The sequence below is a fragment of the Eschrichtius robustus genome, chromosome 13, assembly GCF_028021215.1.
Source record: "Eschrichtius robustus isolate mEscRob2 chromosome 13, mEscRob2.pri, whole genome shotgun sequence".
In the NCBI taxonomy this organism is placed as follows: Eukaryota; Metazoa; Chordata; class Mammalia; order Artiodactyla; family Eschrichtiidae; genus Eschrichtius; species Eschrichtius robustus.
In genome coordinates, this window is record NC_090836.1 from 47,671,286 (window position 1) to 47,691,171 (window position 19,886).

At 42.0% G+C, this 19,886-nt stretch overlaps 1 protein-coding gene across 18 annotated transcripts in view; it reads right to left on the reverse strand.

Annotated features, from left to right (window-relative positions):
* The window catches only part of R3HDM2 (R3H domain containing 2), a 148,124-nt gene that overhangs the window by 20,466 nt on the left and 107,772 nt on the right, over positions 1–19,886 (reverse strand). For 11 of the 18 annotated variants that reach the window (XM_068559703.1, XM_068559698.1, XM_068559699.1 and 8 more), the window contains 11 exons: positions 19,600–19,641; positions 17,446–17,532; positions 16,837–16,963; positions 15,732–15,810; positions 15,018–15,077; positions 14,317–14,457; positions 13,776–13,884; positions 10,912–11,007; positions 7,990–8,021; positions 3,475–3,707; positions 852–1,018 (listed from right to left, as the gene is read on the reverse strand). In XM_068559703.1, the coding sequence (XP_068415804.1) occupies positions 852–1,018; positions 3,475–3,707; positions 7,990–8,021; positions 10,912–11,007; positions 13,776–13,884; positions 14,317–14,457; positions 15,018–15,077; positions 15,732–15,810; positions 16,837–16,963; positions 17,446–17,532; positions 19,600–19,641 (1,173 nt within the window). The remainder of the gene's footprint in view (positions 1–851; positions 1,019–3,474; positions 3,708–7,989; positions 8,022–10,911; positions 11,008–13,775; positions 13,885–14,316; positions 14,458–15,017; positions 15,078–15,731; positions 15,811–16,836; positions 16,964–17,445; positions 17,533–19,599; positions 19,642–19,886) is intronic. The other 7 variants (XM_068559694.1, XM_068559706.1, XM_068559696.1 and 4 more) reach the window with 2 other exon arrangements.

The following is a 19,886-nucleotide window of genomic DNA, read 5'->3' on the forward strand; positions in this document are numbered from 1 at the left end:
GAGGTGAAATGAGAACTTAAACTGCAGCAGAAAAGAATACGGACATATTGGCTTCCTGACTACCAGAGAATACTTCAGGATAAAGTATAGGCTCTATTCATGAAGAGCTCTATTCATGGAAGAAAAGAGTAAGTGAAGATCTCAGCATATCTCTCCTCAGAGTATTAAGGAGACTTTAAACCTAAAACACCGAGGAGGTTCCAGCATAGAATAGGATCTGATTCTTATGCTGATGACTTGCATGGTCTCCACAGAAGCAAAACTTAAAACCCAGTTGGTACCAACATCTAACAGTCCAGCAACAGAAGGAGAAAGAGAGAGCTCTTTCTCTCTCAGGAAACAAAGACAACATTGGGGGGTTTTGTGCTTTATGGCAGGGGTTTTAATGAGTGTTATTTCCTTTCCCCCAAACCCCAACATATAAATATTTGTTTATGGGTCAACAGCCATATGAATACACTCAGCTAGACTATGGTAGGAGCTGTGATGTTTTCAAGCTCCATGTATGGATATAGGGAGCAAAATCGCCTTGCTAATTACACAGGATAGAGGGAGACGGAGTACAGTAGAAATGTGGAATAGGGTAGAAGGTCCTACTGACAGTTCTCAGGAGGAAGAGAAGGAAATATAAAGCAAAACAACTCCCAGGGTGACGCTACTAAGAACACTTTGGCCAAACCCCGGCCCTTCCTCTTCTCTCCCCACAACTCACATACAAGAGGTGGGGGAGGGAGTGGCATGTCTCCAAAAACAGATCTTTCCTGCCACCCACAGCACAAGAGACATGACTGTACCTCCAGAGCTTGCTTGAATCAGAGCGGAGGGGGCTCTGGCACCGAGTGGTGACTCACCTGTGAGATCATGTGATTATTCAAGGGTGGCTGTTGCTGAGGCGTGGGTGGGAGAGCAGGAAGTTGCTGCTGCGGCTGCTGCTGCTGGGCAGTACAAGGGAGAAGGCCCCGGACAGACTGGGATGAGGTGACCTGGTTGCACACTTCTGGGGCACCTAGCGCCATACCTAAGGCAAAGAGGAGACCCAGCAAGAGTTGTAAGCACAAGCCATGAACATAACCTCCCCTGGGGGAGGGGAGAGGGCTTTCCTCTTTCCTTGCTGTTTTCCTTGTCTTCCCTCTTCTGTCCACTCCCCTACTGTCTTGGGGAGATCCATGCATGAGCACAGATGCATTTCAACAGTCCTGCTGACAGAAGTCCTCATCTTAGCAGGTTTCTACTCCCCGGGGACAGTAACCACCTTGACTGTCAACGTTTGGTTTTGGAAATAAACAAAATGTGAAGCTGCTGAGGTACCTTCCCTGGAGTGCCTAGAATCTGTCCATCATGATTAGACAGCTGAAAACATGAATGTTTGCTTCCTGGGAAGATACAGATTCCTAGTCCCTTAAGAAACTTGTCTTCTCTTTGATTTCTTCTCAACTCATAAAAGTTGCTGAAGGCAACCTTCAAGCACATGCCTGTGCACACAGCCCCACACACGTTCATCCAACTATTTCCCTCATTTCCAGGCTCTCCAAGTCATGTATGCATTTACACAAAATACTTTTACTGAATATCTACTATGTGCAGGCACTGTACGATGAACTGAGGACACAAAGGTAAAGGGAACACGGTCCTTGCCCTTGAGCAGCACAGGATCTTCCGGCAGGAGACGGACATCCACACAATGATTAAATCTGATAAGGGATGCATCAGTGATATGAATAAAGTTGTATGAAAGTAAAGATGAGGAAGCATAACTCTTGGAAGGATTAGAGGGAAGAATTTAAAGAGGACGTGGCAGGAGTGATGGGTTTGAAGGATGAATAGAAGGCCTGTCAGACCAAGAGGAGACAAAGCTAATGCCATATTCAAGAAATGGTTGGGAACTCCCCTGGTGGTCCAGTGGTTAAGAATCCGCCTTCCAATGCAGGGGACGCAGGTTCGATCCCTGGTTGGGGAACTAAGATCCCACATGCTGCAGGGCAACTAAACCCATGTGCCGCAACTACTGAGCCCGTGCACCACAACTAGAGAGGCCGTGTGCCACAACTACAGAGCCCATGTGCTCTGGAGCCCGTACACCAGAACTAGAGAGAAGCCCGCATGCTGCAACGAAAGATCCCGTATGCTGCAGCTAAGACCCGATATGCAGCCAAAAATAATAAATAAATAAATATATAAATAAATAAAAAGAAATGGTTGGAGGGTCAGAGGAGGATGGACATCTGGAAATGAGACTGAGATGGCAAACTGGAGTCAGGAAGTTATGCTATACTAAGTAATTTGGACTTTATTATGCAGGGGATGCAGAAACATGAATATTTTTAAGAGAGGACTGACATGGTTAGATCTATGTTTTAGATTGGTAAACTGGCTCTAAAAAGGGCTGAGGATAGGGAATTCCCTGGCGGTCCCGTGGTTAGGACTCCACGCTTTCACTGCCAAGGGCCCAGTTTCAATCCCTGGTCGGGGAACTAAGATCCCTGCAAGCCGCACAGTGTGTCCTGCCCCAAACCCCGAAAAAAAAAAAGGGGCTGAGGATAAAGCAGGGAAACCGGCATGGATAAAGGCAGAGGCAGTGGGGTTAGAAAGGAGGTAACAGAGAAGGGCAACAGAAACCTAACAGAGGCAAAATCTTTACCACTACTGATGTCTTTTGAGGACAAGACCTACAGAACTTCTAGGATGAAAGTCAAGCAATTCTTCAGAGGCAGAAGGATGGTGAAATAGAGGCTCACTGGGTAAAAAGAACTAAATACTCCTCTGCTAAGAGTACAGCAGAAATATATGGAGAAGGTTACACAGTAGCTCAGGAGAGCTGAAGGGTGGTTACCAGGCTGGCATGTGGAACATATGCTCCTTCTCAGTGACTGGGCTCCAGAGAAGCAACTGCAGCAGTGTCTCTTAAAGTTCTAGCCTATTGGCTGCTACCAATTAATTACAATATTACAAACTCTAAGGTTCCCTCTGCTCTACAAACCCTCTTTATAATCTCAGGGGCCACAGAATGAAAGCAGCCATCATCCTTATTTTAGTACATAACCTGAACCTGGGTTGATAGGGATGTCCCACCTCGGTCAGAAATCAGATAAAATAACTTAATCCCAATCAGTTTTTTTTTCTATTAGGTGTAATTTATTTTTATAATGGGGTTTAGCTGATTTTCAATGCTGTGTTTATGCCGCTTTACACCCCCACTTGATTCACTTACAGAGAGATATGAATAAATACTTTTTAGGATTATTACTAGTCAGATGTATTCTTCTCCAGTGAATAGGGTGTGTGGAGTCCAGTTCACTGAGCAACGAGTAGGTCTTGTCTATTACAGAAAATCAGAGAAGGGACTCAAAAGGACAGTGGATCCAAGAAATCAAATTTCCCCTCATCTGGCTGTGTTAGTGCTTTGTTAAAAGGAAATATCAGTGATGTTTTGCAGAAGATAAGCAAGAAATGATGGAAGGAGAGAAGCTGTGTTACCTGGCCTGGAGATCCTTCCTGCACTGCCACCTTTACTGCTCCCGATGCTGTCACCTCGGGTGAGGATAGAGATACCACTGAAGCTGCTGGCTTTGGTGACAGGGGGCCGCATGCTCCGGACAGAGCCATCAGAGTCCGTGCTGCTCCAGGGCCGTGGCTCCAGGGATTTGAGTTCGCTGTCTGTGCTGCTCTGGCGGCTGCTTGAGGTGCGGCTCAGCCCCTCACGGTTCCCCCTGCATGCAGAGACCGCAGTGGTCAGAGCACCCCCCACCTACCACTTCAGCAGAAGGGCTAGGAGAGAGTTCATTTCTATCCTCTCAGTGACAAAGGAGGGGTGAGGGTTGGGGGAGGATGGACACTGACTTCTTGTTAGTTGGCTGGCCAACCAAGACTTGATGGGAGCAGACACAACAAGGTCCAGTACAGTAACAAAGAGCACAGAGGCAAATCTGGAAGACAGTGCACTGGCAACTAATTCAATACATCAGACCAGAGGTGGATGGGAAACCACGTACATGATGCTGAGATTGGCTGTGGTCTCTTCCCCTGGCCCTTCAGGGATCCCACACATGCAGTAAATAGTGGGGAGCAGAGGGGTACCAGTTCCTTCTGAGAGTTCTTAAAACAAAAGGACTCCTAGAAGTTACTATTGCTGGAAGGCAGGAGTAGCCAATGACATGGATACATCCTACAACAGGTCTTCCATATAACACATATCTGAGCCAGCAGAGGTGCTGCTTATGGCCACTTTTTCAGGATTGGGAAGAAGAGTATAGTGGACTAAAGGGGCACTCAGTCTGATAAAGAGAAAACTCAGTCTGAGAGTCTGGAATCAACCCAACCTGCTTTGTGGAAGTTTTGTGTTAGTATCTGAGGACAATTGGTTCCAGGGTCTCTAAAGGCTGACATCCTCAGCAAGATCAAGCAAACATGCCCTTAGGACTCAGGATGGCAAAGAGCAGGGGGCTGACTGTGCCTAGTTGCCTCCATATTAATAACCCTATTGCCCTAGGCAAGGCACAAGGCTATTGAGAAAAGTGCTTCATCCTCTCTTACTTTACTCTGGAAACATCAGGGTTATCCTGATGCTATAATCACTGTTTGTGATTCTAAACAGCTGTACTCCTCAAGATGTATGAGGCTAGCCTGAAAACCCTAAGTCTTGTTGAACTCTTACTGCTTCTTAATCAATAAGGAACCAAGAACCAGGAATTTTCCTTTCAGATCCCCCACCCTCCAACAACTAATGACCTAAGAAAACCAAATGACAATTATAAAGATTTTGGTATGTATACTGGGGGGCAACTGAGCAACAATCATAGTAGCTTGGGTTCCCTCCTTTCCACCACCATCCCACCCAAAGCAAATAGAAAACCCTATCCCAACCCTGGTAGCTTCCAAGACATTAGGCTCAGAGTTATTCTAATAAAGAAAGGTATTTTTCTTAAGGGACTAATGTTAAAGAAAATACCTTTCTTTATTAGAATATCTATTCCAAAGGTACTGTAGGGAAAATGGGCAAAATATACGCTAGGGTCACTATTTTAGTTTTTAGCCAATCACAGTGGGCTAAGAACACACTGTCATAGCTGGTTAGGGACATGTTAATTCTCTGAATCCCAACTAGATGTATATATAATCTCATTGCTTCTCTCTGTATAGTTAGAATAGAGGACTGGAAAATATTCACGTTTCCCCAAGACTTTACCCCTTTCTCTTGGGGATGTCAAAAGTAGAATGGGAAACAAGAAATAAGTATACATCAGGGACTCTCAAGTTATAGAACCGACCTGAAGTGACAGCCAATAGCTCAAGTTTACTGAGCGGACTCAATAAAGATGTGTGGGTTTTTGTGATATGGGGATACAGCAGTAGCAATGAATGAGGCTGCTCATTAGGCATTAGAACTTGAATTTTGCAAGACAAGCCCTAATGGTCTTTTATACCTAAATCAAACACTATACTTCTATTAGGACAATTCTGCCATTTACTTTCTTCTTCTACCAGGGATAGACAGTGAATGAGTCAACTTTAAACCAAACACTCTGGGAAATTTGAGCCAAAGTACTGATCCAATTCCCCCAAGACAGTGATGGCCAAGTCCTCAAATGTGGATTGTCTGATGATCCTGTGACTTACCTGAGTTAGTACACTACACCCCTGAGAATTAGAGAATCTGAGTCTGGGCTAGGAAGAGAGATCAGTTCTCTTTCTCTTGTTCTACAACTAAACTTAATCTCTAGTCATAGTTTTGTACTTCACTAAAAATAAGGCAATTAGGGAAAGTTTACCAGATTTAATTCTGAGCAACGGATTGGGTTGTGTTATGGAGGTGAAGGACAGAGGACATTCACACTTCATAGTCCTATGAAATCAGGAGCTGACTTTGTTTTTACAAGTGAATTTAGTGCTGGTGAAAAGTCCCGTTTACTGGGTCTGGGGTAGAGAGGCCTGTGGAAGAGGTGACAATAAATATCAGTAAGCCTCGGTGTGGCTTATTTATCAGTGGGGTAGAATCTTCCAAAGAATAGGGAAGTTGCCATAGTTACTGCCAATGTGGATGATGGAATCTGGTGTTATGAGTGTTTGTTTCACACACCTGGGAAGAAAGGTTTAAAGCAGTTAGAGAAGATCTGCTTCTAATCATTTGAGTTCTGGACTAGTACCCAAATAGAGGAAGAAGTTACCCCCTTAAGAGTCCATGGAGCTGCAGTTTAGATGATCTAGATCTTTAATCAAAACTCAGTATGGAAAGCAGCCACTTAAAAGGAGGTCTGGATAGGAGAGGACTGCACCTGCTCACTAGATCCTTCAAGCTATTGTCTGCACAGTTTGATGTAGTTTGATGCTCCATGGCACCAATAAGGCCATCATTCTCAGCAGTGAATTAATTAGGGGTGATGTTTGTAGGGAGCAGGTGTAGTGTGGTGAAAAGAACACTGGACAAAGAGTCAGTCTCAGTTTTGCCATTAATAGCTATGTAAACTTGGGTTAGCTACTTAATCTCTCTGCTTTTGTTTTCTTACATGTAAACCAGCTTACCAAATCAGGATATTGAGAGAATTCAATCAGATACAGTATACTTTGGCAACCATAAAGCACTGTGCATTGTCACATGCAGGAGTTAATTTAAAACTTCTGTTTACTATAGGTATTCTGGGATGTTTATGGAACATGATTTTTTTTTTTAAGGGGGACTCTACTATCTATCTCGGCCACCACCAACAATGCAGAGCCCTTCTGCCTGGGCTTTCTGATGGACCTCAGGGTGGGCTGCTCCAGGAAAAAGAGTTCAAAGATGTGGAAAGGAAGATAAATCCTCCATCCCAAGAAGGGGAAATCTTGCTATCCCAATTTCCACATGGTTTAATTAGCTTTAGAAAGGATGACAGGGAAGGGACTACTAAAGTACTGGGAATGAGAGCTCCAACTAATATGTGTTAGTCAGCTCCTACCAAGCTTAGGATTGAAAAAGAGATAAACCCTTTGAAAAGGGTGAGACCTGAATCCTAGTATTAAATACTCAGGTTTTCTGTACTCTATAGTTTTTCTATTGGTAACATGGAAAGAATATACTTAAAATGAGTTAGTGCCAGGATGCGGTCCTAAAATGCTTCTCTCACCACTGCCTTGTGTAATTGTCTGGGGTGGGACTGAGAGACTGAGAGGAAAGGGTGATTCTCATGACTGCTTTGTGGAAAATGGAGAATATTAGGCACTGGAGAGGTTAGTACAGCAGCCTTCACCAACATTAAGAATAAACCATGGACAATCATATAAAAGACATGCTCTAAGTCCATTCTAAGGCAGACAAGTTCTTTCTGAGATCATCTTACACATTACATTGTCCCAAAGAGAAAACTATATAGACAGAGGTATTTGTATGTTTTTTTATATGGGTGTGTATATTATTCCTTCTTAAGGATACAAAACATTCCCTATGCCGGGTCAGGGATAAACGCTTCACATCTTTCCATAGATTCGGAAAAGGTAGCCAGAAGACACACGTTCTTTTACCTCAATATAAATATATGTTGAAATCCTCCAGAAATGCCCAATTCCAGCAAACTTCTGGGATAGAGCAGTACCTATCCTAGACATACTTATTTGGTCCCCTTCACCACCTATCCAGGACTTACAATGAAATCAGCAACAATAAAAATAAAGTCATTGAGCAATAGCCATTTTTTTTCTAATGGGGAAAAATATCCAATGTTGCAAAAACCACAGATTGACTTATTCCACAAGCAGCCATGCATGGAGCAAACTCGCTCCGCTGAAAAGATTACAGCGAAACAAAATAAAATTAAAAAAACAAAACAAAACAAAAAAACAAGGAGAGATATAGACCAAACAGAGGTACCTAAAAATTTGCCTTCTCTTGTGAGAGCTAGAAGAAAAGGCTTCTTTGGAGAGTCTGTTGGTTAACATCAAAGAAAAGCATCATTACAGGATTATATTAACCTCACTGACAAAGCTCAATGAGAAGCAGGGAACATGCTAAGTGGTACTAACCTGATGTCATTTAGATATCCGTTCTGGCCAGTCTAGGTGAAGGGGAGAAAACGGAAAATAACTTATAAGAAAACAGCATGGCATAACCAAAAAGTGTGTCCATGATGCTATGAATACCCAAGGTCCTCAAACCAAGCTCAACCCCAACAGGAAGAGAGGGAACAGGGACAGGATGACCCACACCCACACACCCAGTCTGACTTCTCACCTTTAATGGGAAAGAGCATTCGGCATTTTTAGCCTTCCCACAGAGTGTTTAAAAAGAGAGGTCAATAAAGGTAGGAGTATGGAAAGGAGAAAGGAAAGTATTAACCTAACTATTATTTATTTTTTAGCTCTAAATTCATTCTCTCTAGAGGTAAGCTGAGCATAATAATTGGTGTGCTTGGTCCTAAAGAGTGTATTCAAAGGAAGGGAAACGGGACACAAGAGAAAGAAATTTAGTTTTTTTGGAAATCATCCTCACTGACTATCCCACTTCTGTCCTCTACACTGGCCAAAATGAAAGACATTCTGACCTGAGACCCAAGGAGAGTAAGAAATTGGGGAAGCAGGTACTTTTCAGAGCCTAGAAAAAATGAGAAAATTAAAAGCCTCAAACATTCCTTTTGGGGATCATTTCCTGACAAAGCCATTGAGCTGCTGAGTGAAGTGAGCATTATGGTGGACTCCAGAGCCTTAGAAAAAGGTAACAAGAGTATTCAGCTGCTGAGCACAGGGGGCTCCATGCAGAGCAGAGCCTATGTGGGGCAGCTTTCCCAGTACACAGCTCAGGCTCCAGAGAAGGCTGCAGCAGCAGCATTTCCATCCAAACACCCTTCTTGCCACTCCCCTTTTTTTTGGACTGCCTCTTCCTCCCCTCTGCCGCAACCTACAACTCCACCCTTAAGCAGTTCCCTTTGACTGGCCAGGTTCTTTCCTCTCCACACGAGAATCTTTGGCATATAGTGGGCTTTGGCCATTTTTCCTTGTCTAGACCTTTTGAGATTCCTGATGCTTCTACCACAGCAAGGGTTAGGAAGTGCTGAAATGAAAGTGATAAATCCATAAGGATTTAACAAAGAATACATATATTAGTAGAGGCTTGAGAGACTAGATATCAGAGAAAAAAGGAGAGAAGAGCTAACTTTGACTTTGTTATGGTTGTAGATAGATATATTCCAGTGTTGTTCATAATAAGCGCTAATATCCTATTAAAAGTTGCTTGTGCTTGCAGAATGGCTTTGCTAATGGCTGGCACGGTGGGACAGTCATTTTCCATGTGTCAGTGAAGCAGAGGAGCACATCACAGATAGCTATGCTATGATGTCACTGGAACTTCTTAATCTAAAGAGCCCAGAGCAGAGCAAGCTATTAAGAGGTGGTTTACTTTAGGGGTTAAGAGCGTGGACTCTGGAGCCAGACTGCCTGAATTCAAATACCAGCTCTTTCACTAACTAGTGGTGTGCTCTTAGGTTACTTAACCTCTCCATGCCTCAGTCCCTCATTTATAAAATGAGGAAAATAATGTAACCTATCTCACAGGCCTAGTGTGAGGATTAAATAAATTAATGTGCACAAAGTGCTAAGAACAGGGTCTGAAAGATAATAAGCACTACATAAATGTTTGCTATTAACATCCACCATCCTGCCCTGTCCACAGTTTAGGGTCATCACCAGCCATAGTCATGTACAAATGACCTCTCTCCTCTCATTCCACTCAACTGATTTGCAGATAAAGTTAGAAAACTGTCTTTGGGCTATAGTTGGATAATTTGGAGGATGGATTTTTCTGACTCAGAATGGAAGACTACATAACATAAGATAAGAAGATTCCTTCTCCTTGGACTTTGGGCCAGAAGGTTTGTTGTGTATCTGTCCACAGTGAGGCTCCTTGGAACACTTGGGTCTCCTGAGACAGTGGAACAAGTTCATAGAGGAGTTCAGTTCTCTAGAAGTTAGAGACAATATTTTTCTGAACTAGGTGATGATGAGAAGATATATATATTTTTGTCTTGATGAGGGAGGGTAGAGTGGGGGAATGGGAGGAGAGTAGTGTCCATCTAAGTATATTGATTAAAACTGGCCATCTTTTGATGACAAAGGGAGGCTGGCTCTTCTTCCCGTTTGCTACTTTGACTCTAACATGGTGCTGCTATCTGGATCATACATTTTCCGGAGATTTGTTTCTCTCTTGACCTTCCTGAGTTTCTCCTATACTTCTGTTCAGTCTGGTAGGCAAAGGCCACCAGATACAGTGGTACCAAGTATATCTGATATGGCCCACAATTCTTAAGAATAAAGTTGCCTATAATAATCCATGTTGCCTTTTGGCCCACGGAGCAGTCCTACTCTAAGAAACAAGGTAAGAAATATAGGAAGGAAGAGACTTCCTATTCAGGTCGAGACTGTAGGGAACAGGGAGTGGTACCCTCTGTGCATGTGGAATGTGGAGCTCAGAGAATGGATGCCACATCTGTGCTCTTATAATCACCAACATAGCCTAAAAATGAGCCTGGCCAAACAAGATGAATGTATAGTCTGTGTGGACACTAAGTCTTCCCCTTAGAAGCCAAGATGCCTAAAATGGACGGTGGAAGTGAAAGAGGGTAAGCAGGAGGGTTTGACGGGCAAGATTCAGGGCACTTCCATAAGCCCTGCCAAAACCATTTCTATTGTCAGTCTAATCATATCTACCAAATTCAGCCACTCCATTTGTTCTCTTTTTATGCCATATGCATTAAAAATAATAAGAATAAAAATCTGCAGCTTCCTAATAATCCACATTTAATTTTAGAGATCAAATATGGGACTGGCTGATGTTGGTTAAAAACAAAATCAGAAAAAAACAACAAAGCATTTATGGAGGTTTCATTCCATTCACAGTTCCAAAGATTAAGAGCTAAAAGCTAGGGGCTGACAACTCTCAGAAGCTACACTTACCTCTCGGGCAAATATTCTCTCTCGGACCCTTTGATATTCCTCCTCTCTCTCTTCTATTGACTTGCTCCTCCTTCCATCCTGCAATGGAACTCTGATCTAGATCGATGAGCAGAATTAAGCTAGTTAAGTTCTCCTCGTACTGCAAGCTCACTGCACACCAGCAAGGAAGAGAAACCGGGAGAGTTTATAGTTGCCATCAAAAAAATGGAAAAAAAAAAAAAGAAATAAAATTTCCAGTGTTGGACAGGTTTCACTGGGTACATCTGACCATGCAGTTTGGGAGATCAGGTTTTCTGGATGGTTGGGGCCTCTCCATCTCCCCACCCCCCCAACCAACCAGAGTATCAAGAACAATAACTTTTTATAAGGATTGGGTTGCTTCCTTGTGTAATCAGGTACTCTCCAATCAGTAAGGATGAAGAGAATAGCCCAGGGAATAAACAACATTGCTTTGGAGGGAAAGCAAGGGATAGGAGGAAGCTAGAGAGGGAGAAGAAAGAGGTATTTAGCAGAGCTAAATTTGGAAGACTTTTTACAGAACTAGCACCTGACATTATCCCTTTTTTAGTCACTAACGCCATGGCCTGTAGACCCAAGTCACACACAGCTCAGCAAAGAGGGCCTTGGAAGTGAAATCCCAAGGGCGAAGCTAAACTCAGAGCTTAAGCATTTTTCCTCATCTTAACTGCTACTGGAGGGAGGGAAAGAGAGAGAGCTTACAGAAATAGAGAAGAAAGAGAACAGAGCAACACAAAGAAGAAAAGAGAAAGAAAAGGAGAATAGAACAGAAAGAAGGATGGACAGAGAAAGGACCAGACAAATGAGATACGGTTGAGAAAGGGGAGAGGTAGAACGATAGAAAGGGATAAGAAGTAAATGGAGGACAGAGAACCTTACATTCTCTGAAAAATATAGTGAGGTGACTAGAGGGGATGGCTGGCCAGACCACCACTTCTGGCTAGCCTACGACCCAACTCTCCACCGCTGTCTTTTCCTCTCTTAGCCTGTGAGTTGTGAGCACTGTCCTGGGTAGGATGTTATAGAGTGTCCTTTTCCATACTGCTCTTTAAGGCAAGGCGCTCTGAGGGAGATAAGTCATCAAATGCATGTCATCAGGTTATAAAAGATTCTGACCTTCAATCCAGAGGCTTTGAAAGTTTCAGATGAAGCAACCAAGGAGACTGCTCCTCTAGGCTGATCTTCCTGATCTTCACCACTCTCCAGAGGTAAGCATAACTTCAGGAGTATCAACTTTTGACTAGATGTAGTTCTCACTAGCCTAAATAACCTAAATTCTGCTAAATGTCCTTTTACAAATCCCATTCCAAGAAGACATAGGACCTCAAGGTGCTATACTGTCTTTAGCCCCTAGCACTGGTAAACCAATGGCAGAATAGAAAGAGCATTGGGCTTTGAGGTCAGGCAGAATCTCAGCTCTGCTACCTCTGAGTAATGTCACTTAAGGCAAGTAACTTAACATCTCCTAGCTCAGTTTTCTTATATTTAAAGTGGGGCTAATAACGCCCATCTGGATTGGGTTGTGTGGAGGATTAAAAGAGATAATGCATATAATGTGTTTAGAACAGAGGCTAGTTCAGGGAAAACACTCAATAAAATAGCAGTTATTGTGTTTATTATTAATATTACCGACAGACAGTGCATAGAGCCTACCCTATTATGGATCAAGCCTGAAGCTGAGAGGTTAAAAGTTCACAATAGGGAGAGATTCCATTCCACCCCAATATGCCTCTAGGCCTGAATAATTCCTGATCCACAGAAAAGGGGTTTTGGGAAAATGGAGAGAAGGGCATCAGGATGGAAAGGCTCTTTCTTGTTTTTTAAATTTTACTTGTCTTTTTGTATGTTTCATTGTTTTCAATCTGACCCAGCATGTTTGTCCACGATAGATAATGGCACTTTTCTCAAAAGGACTCCCTCAAATACTCAAGTAGCAAGCAGGAAAAGTCCTGGTCTCAAGACCATATAATATCCAAAGAAAACTAATTTTGACTCTAGAGGTAAGATATTATTATAGTTTTCATTAATTAGCGAGACTAATTATTGGCTTTACCCAACCATATTCTTTAAACCTTAATCCTGGTTCTCTACCTAACCTCCTTTGGAGGCTAAGCAGAAGCAGGCTGGATCTTAACCCCATGAAGCCAGGAAAACTAACCCCCAAACATCACTATCTGAAGGATGGGCTAGAAACCAGGGCAAAAGCCAGGCCCATAAATGAAGGGATGGGGCAGACTTTCCACTTCTTATTCCCACAGGAGTGGATCAAAAACCTGCCTGAGGTTCCCAGCATCAAAAGCCAAATTAACTCACTCACCTTGGTGGAAGAAGTTGGGAAAAGAATAAGGAGTTTGCAGAAAGGGATCAGAAACACCTTTACAAGTGGGTAAATTAGATAACAATTGTGCAAGTTCAAGGCTAGCCCTGAGATAGGAAGAGTGGAAGTGGGATAAAGTAGCTTTTGGTGGTTCCCAAAGAAATCCAGAACTATTAAAGAAAAAAAGAATGGAGCCATCAGCTGAATCAAGGCTGAAGCAGGGAGGGACCTTGCTTTGTCCCAAAATGAAGTGGAGTTAGAAGTCAGTGGCAGAACCAGGGAGTTCCAGGCCAAATGAGAAAACCCAGCAAACCTCAGCACCATGTCTCTCTGGGGCTAAGAGGGTGGCATTTAGCTCAACAAGTGCAGTTAGTCCTCAACATTAAGCCAAAGCCAACTCAGTATAGCTCAACACTTTTTTCCATACTAAGATATTTTGCATTTTCTCCATCCCACAAAAATTCTTCTCCCCTCCCAGTTTCTCTTACTGCAATCTCTCTGTATAGACCCAACCCTTTCCATTCTTCACCTGGTTATCATCTCGGTCCATACTGGCATCATCTCTCTTGAGAATGAATCTCTGCTGAAATTCTGTATTCTTCTCATCCTTTATATGTTCTGAGAATCTCTGTTCAGGGCTGGGATTGGGAGAGAAATGTGGAAGGAAGGGAAGAAAGACTCTTGTCAGGAAGCAGACCTCCTCGTACAGTTCTCTTAAATTCTACAACTCCCACCCAGGGGATTTCTGAAGTCAGGGATCCAAAAAGTCACATGAAAGTTTTAAAGAAATCCTCTGGGACTGTTCTTTATACATCTATAACTTATCTTCTTCCAAAATTATACCTGTCCTATCACTAAAGGCGAAGAGAGGTCAGGATCCAGTCTTCACAAAACACTAGTGCCTCTAGCATCTATTTCCAAGGCCTCACAAAGAGTAGAAATTGATAATATAACCCACCCTCCCTCCACTGTCCCCTCTCCAGAAAGAGAAATCTTGATCCTACACCTTCCTCTTCCACCCCAGAGGCTTTCCCAGGAAAGTCTTCCCAATCTGTGGTTTCCTCCCTTACATTCTTGTGTTACTGGTTTTGTTGATGATGACAGCTTTTCCAGTTTGATCAACATTGTGGTCCATCCCAAAATAGGCAGCTACCCGATGTAATAGCATCCGGTGATATGAGGTCATCTGAGGGAACTTCTTGAACTGGTTGCTGCAGGGAAACCCAGGGGGAAAAAGTGAAATAAGGACAAGTAACAGCAATAATAGCCAATTGTAATTTTTCTTACAAGTGTTGAAAGTGGGGAATTTCTTAGGAGGAAGAGATATTATTATAAGGAAGATATTTACTTGATGGTAACCAAAAAGGTTCTCTCAGCTTTATCTACAGTATTTTATAGATCCCTCTGACCCACTATCCTCATTAAGACTACTCCTTATGCAATAAGCCCTAGGTCTCACCCACCTAGATGATATTCTACAAAGAAAAAAGAGAAAAACTTAAGAACGGTGAAATATGGGATAAGGGCTAGCTGCTAAATTTTTTTCAACTCAAGTCTAAGCAATAACTTAAAAACTTCATTTAGTTTCCACACATATACTTTTTGATCCATTCTGATTACTTCTCCCCAACTCCTTTTGGTTCCCAGTGAGTTATTACTTCCAAATTCAGACTTCAAGGGAACGATGAAAGAGGGATATCCTAAAATTTTACCTGAATTTCTTTCCAGTACCCCTCCCACCTCTAATGTGTATTTCATTCAAGTAACTTACTTGTTGTCATTAATAAAGTCCAGAATCTCCTGTTCTAATTTTAGCAGCATCATTCTGTCCCTGTTTAAAAAAGATTAAAACAAAACAAAACAAAAGGCAGCCCTCCCATAGACATTGAAAGCAAGGATTGAAAACACAGCCTGCTCACTATACAAGCTGAAGGGAGGGATAGATCCAAACCCCGAGAGTGGATCAAAAATGCAAAGGCTGCTGAGCCTCACTGCCCTGTCTTATGTTACTTTAAAAAAGTAAAACAATCAAGCCTGCTAATAATGTACTTTATTTTCCTTATCAGAAATCTAATTCTGTTGCCAGTCATATTCCTATAAACACATACTTTATACTTATAAATCTAATCATTATTCTACACTTCATCTGGTTATTTATAGAATTTTTAAACAAGTATGATTTAGCTTTGGTACAAATCAATTATTTTTTCTTCTGTGCTTTTTAATTGTATTCTCAAGCCTTCATATTTCTTTGTCTGCATTCTTCTTTCAAAGAATTTTTCTCAACTCTTCTGGAAGCAGGAACCTCAATATGAGGGTATTCTGAATCTCCAACAGAATATAAAACTACTCTGGAGAGAAATGGTGTGTGGGGGGCTAGGCATTCTAGATTCTAATAATGGAAGAATTCTGAGAAGCTATTTGGCCTCTTGGGTATTCTGCTGGTCCTGGCCCCTTTCCCCCTTCCATCAAATCATGTTATTACCTTGGGTTCTTTTTCAGTGTATTTACAAGAAATTCATGTAGGTCTATTCCAGTGGAGTCCGTATATTCTTGGCTGGAGTCTAGAACACCACAGTGAAATAAATTAAAAATAAATGAAACTGCCTTGCATGATATCTAACCCCAAGCAGAAGCCCACAGCCTGATCAGGAGACATGAGAACAGGAAAGGAGAATAAGACTTCAGGATTTTTAGCTTAAAAATCAGAATGACCTTGATTTGCCAGCCCCTCAAAATTCCCCATGACAGTGATATAAGGTGGAATCTGGGTCACAGTGTTACATTCGTATTACATTGAAAAGCCACCTTGCCATCAATAAGTATTTATTGAATGTCTGGACCAAAACAAAGGTTTTATTCTAGTTAAGGAAAATAAATTCTAGGTAAGGACAGACAGGGCTGAATTTTCCAGAATCTCAGCAGATATGTTCAAATGTTGATTATTTATATGATTATTTATATTTAGTTATAAAATTTTAATCCTAAGATTGCCTTTTTCCTCTTAATTATCATTAAAAAAAACTTATTTGGGGCCGTACTGCACGGCTTGTGGGATCCTAGTTCCCCGACCAGGGATCAAACCTGGGTCCCCAGAAGTGAAAGCGTCGAGCCCTAACCACTGGACCGCCAGGGAATTCCCTTAATTATCATTTTTATGGACCATGTCTTTTGGCTACCAGCCCAAGAATTTAAATCCAAAGAGAGCTTAATAATTACATGCAAATTTACATTATTAAAAACAAAATCACTCCAAGCATCCCCAAACCAAAATATAATTATTATCTAGAGAATCTGCTACCAGTGATGATCCATCACTATTTATTCCAGAGCAAAAATAAAATCAGAATTGACTACCATGTCCTCCCCTATGGGTAGCCCAATGTTAATGGAATAGCTCTCTGTCAGCCCTTAAGGCAGGGCTGGATAAAGCAGCAAAGAAAGTAACTTAGTTAGGCACCTCCCCAAACAACAATGAAGTCAGCAGGGCACTAGGAACTGTTGGGCCGATAAGGCCAGTGGGAAGATGGAAGGAAATGGCACTGCAGAGCCAGGCCCCAGGACAGATGAGAAAGGGGGAAAGTCTTCACCTCTAGACAGCATCTTCCTTGGGACCTTTTCTTTGTTTTTGTCCTTGTCTTCCTTTTCAGAGACATCCTTTGTGGACTTTTCTTCCTCCTTGTCAGAGGGGCAGCTGATGTGCAACTGAATTATATCCTTGGACAAGGGGAAAGAGAAATATAATCAAAGCGGAAAACAACTCTCCTGCAGCTCCTTTGAAATCTCAAAGAAGGCATATCTTAGGGTGGCAGCATTCTCTTACAAAAGAGAATATTTTGTTAATTAAATTGTTTTAGCTTTTGTTCTACCAAAAGGGTAGAGGCTAAGCCTTTTCTGTCAACAATCACAGCCTACTGTATGGAAAGCTCAAGTTATGCTTGCTGTTCCTGCCATAAGAATTGGAATGGAAATGGTTCTAACCACCAGACGGAAAGGTGTGGGTCTGCATCATCCTGGGTGGTCCAGGTGTGAAGACCTATACTTCATGCTCTCACCCATGCCCTATTTTACTGCAACAGCCTGTTTCGAAGCTCCTCTACCCCGATTTCCAAGCCTAATGTTGATGCTGTGGTTGCTACACCAGTTTAGCAAACAACTGCCAAACTCAAAAGCTACGCTTACTCTTATAAAGGACCTACCTGGGTTTCTAGTGGCCCGTCAGCAAACGGGGCAGAGGACTCCTCACACACTGCAAGGCTGCGCACCAACTTCAGCTTGGAATTAGACTGAAAAAAATAAATACACATACATATTCCCTTGGTGGACACTGGGAAAGCTTTTGGCTGAATAAAGGGCATTCTCTTTGGCTCTGTTAGTTGCTTCTTCCATAAATAGGGTTTTGTGTTTTTTTTTTCCTTCAAACAGGTCCTACTCATTCATTCCTGATTCACTTGAAAGATAATTCTCTTGCTCACAACAGTAGATATATAACAACAAAACAACTACTTCGGACAGATGATAGGAAAACCACTTTGCTTAGCTCTCCTCTCTCTCTAGCTCAGTGCTCGAATATCACACTCAGAAGTTTACTGAGAATACACAGCAGCAGAGCTTAGTAGAAAGACTGGATTTAGAGCCAGAAGTCCTAGCTTCAACTCCTGGTTTGAGCTATGAGATACTGAGCAAATTACCTGACCTCTCTGGGTCTCTTTTTGGTCCTCAATAAAAGCGGGATAAAAATGCTTAACGGGTTGGTGTGAGAATTAGATTATATAAAGCATGTAAACCTACGTATCATAAATAGTGCCTAGTATAAAGTAGACGATAAATGCTAAGTGACTCTAAACCTGAGGTGGCAAGGGTATGGAAAGAAGTGTCTAAGAAAAAAGTAGAAAGAAAGAAAACTTTCTAACATTTGGGATTCAATGTGATAACTAATCCACTTGGTTTACTTATGCTGGCTGGAAAATCCCAAAAAGCTCTGAAATCCACTTTATAAATCACTGCTCTCCTAGGTATCTCCAAAGTCAAAAATTATAGTGACTCATTAGAAATCTACCTATAAACATTTATTGAGAGTTCTTACAATAAAATCAAAGTTTACAGTAAATACAAAAGCACAAAACATGGTATGTGTGTTCCAGGTAGCACAGTATAGTGAAAAGAATTTGCAAGTCTGAAGAACTGACTTCAAGCCTAGTTTTGCCGCTTACTAATAAATGTCCTCTGTCAAACTCACTCAAACTCTATAAGCCCAAGCTTCCTCCTCTGTAAAATGGAAATAATAACGATAATAACTGTCTTACTTATTTCTAAGGTTTGGGGGGAAGTGAAGTAGCAGAGAACACCCTCTGTTTTTTTTCTTTTTGGCCATGCCCCGCAGCATGCGGGATCCTAGTTCTCTGACCAGGAATCGAACCTGCACCCCCTGCGTTGGAAGCGTGGAGTCTTAACCACTGGACCGTCATGGAAATCCCGAACACCCTCTGTTTTAAACTACTGTCAAGCCCATCACTGTGGATTAGGCCATGTAAGGCAAGCCACAGAGCCAATTTATCATACATCATAGTCTTCTTCAAACCCAAGCCACATACTGGCTGGGACACTCCCAAATTCTGCCATTATTTTTCAAGGGGAAAGGGGTGGACACCCTTAATTATTACTTCGGTTGACAATTCTTCCCAATGCAAGAAAAGTTTAATATTTTACTGTTCCCTAATTAAAATTAAAAAGCTATCACACACTAACACCTATAGTCCTACCTGATAACACTGCTTAAAATAATCTGTGATGTGCTAATTTTATCATACAATGATTAAAAACAAAATCCTCCTCTCTGCCCCAACCTAAAAAGTGAATCAAAACAAAACAAAACGAAACAAAACAAAGCCTATATTTTTAGGATGTCCAAAAATGTTGAATCATTTTACTAATGGTAGAGGATTTATCTTAAAGAAGATTCACATGGCGAAAAACCCCAAAACCGCTGGGGGGCAAAATAAGAGAGCCAGAGATGAGCAGAGAAACTGGCATTACAGCAGAACCAGTACCAGTGTGCTCAGGCTTTGTTTGTGGGAGGCTCTGGCTGGGTATCCTTTCAGGTATCAGAAACAGACTGTGACTGAACTAAAGATAATGGAGAAAAATAAAGCCAGACATTCCAATAGGACATGTGTATATGTGCGTGCATGTTTGTGCGTGAGTGTGTGTACGCATGTTCATAATCAGGGTACAAGGGACAGGCAAACTTTGCCTATATATAATCCAAATAAACTAGTTATTAGTGATAAGTCCATTTGTGCAATGTACTACTAATAACACTAGAAAAGAAGCTATAGAGGAAGGGCTCTCACCTTGGCTCTTTTCCTGGCATGACCGTGGTTGGATGTCCGCCTCTGTTAGAAGGGGATTAGAAAATATTAAAGGTGGGGGAAATAAACACTTAAGCTAAAAGCAATACAAGTTTACAGAGAAAAAGCACTAACTTTAAAACCGTTATAATAGCCAGACTATGATGAGACCCAGTTGTTGTGGTTGTCCCCTATGCTACAACTCTAGCAACTGTGACGTGGAAGGGACCACAGGCCACCTACAGACAAATCACCACTCACCATGAAGATAAAGAATAGAAAGATATTGA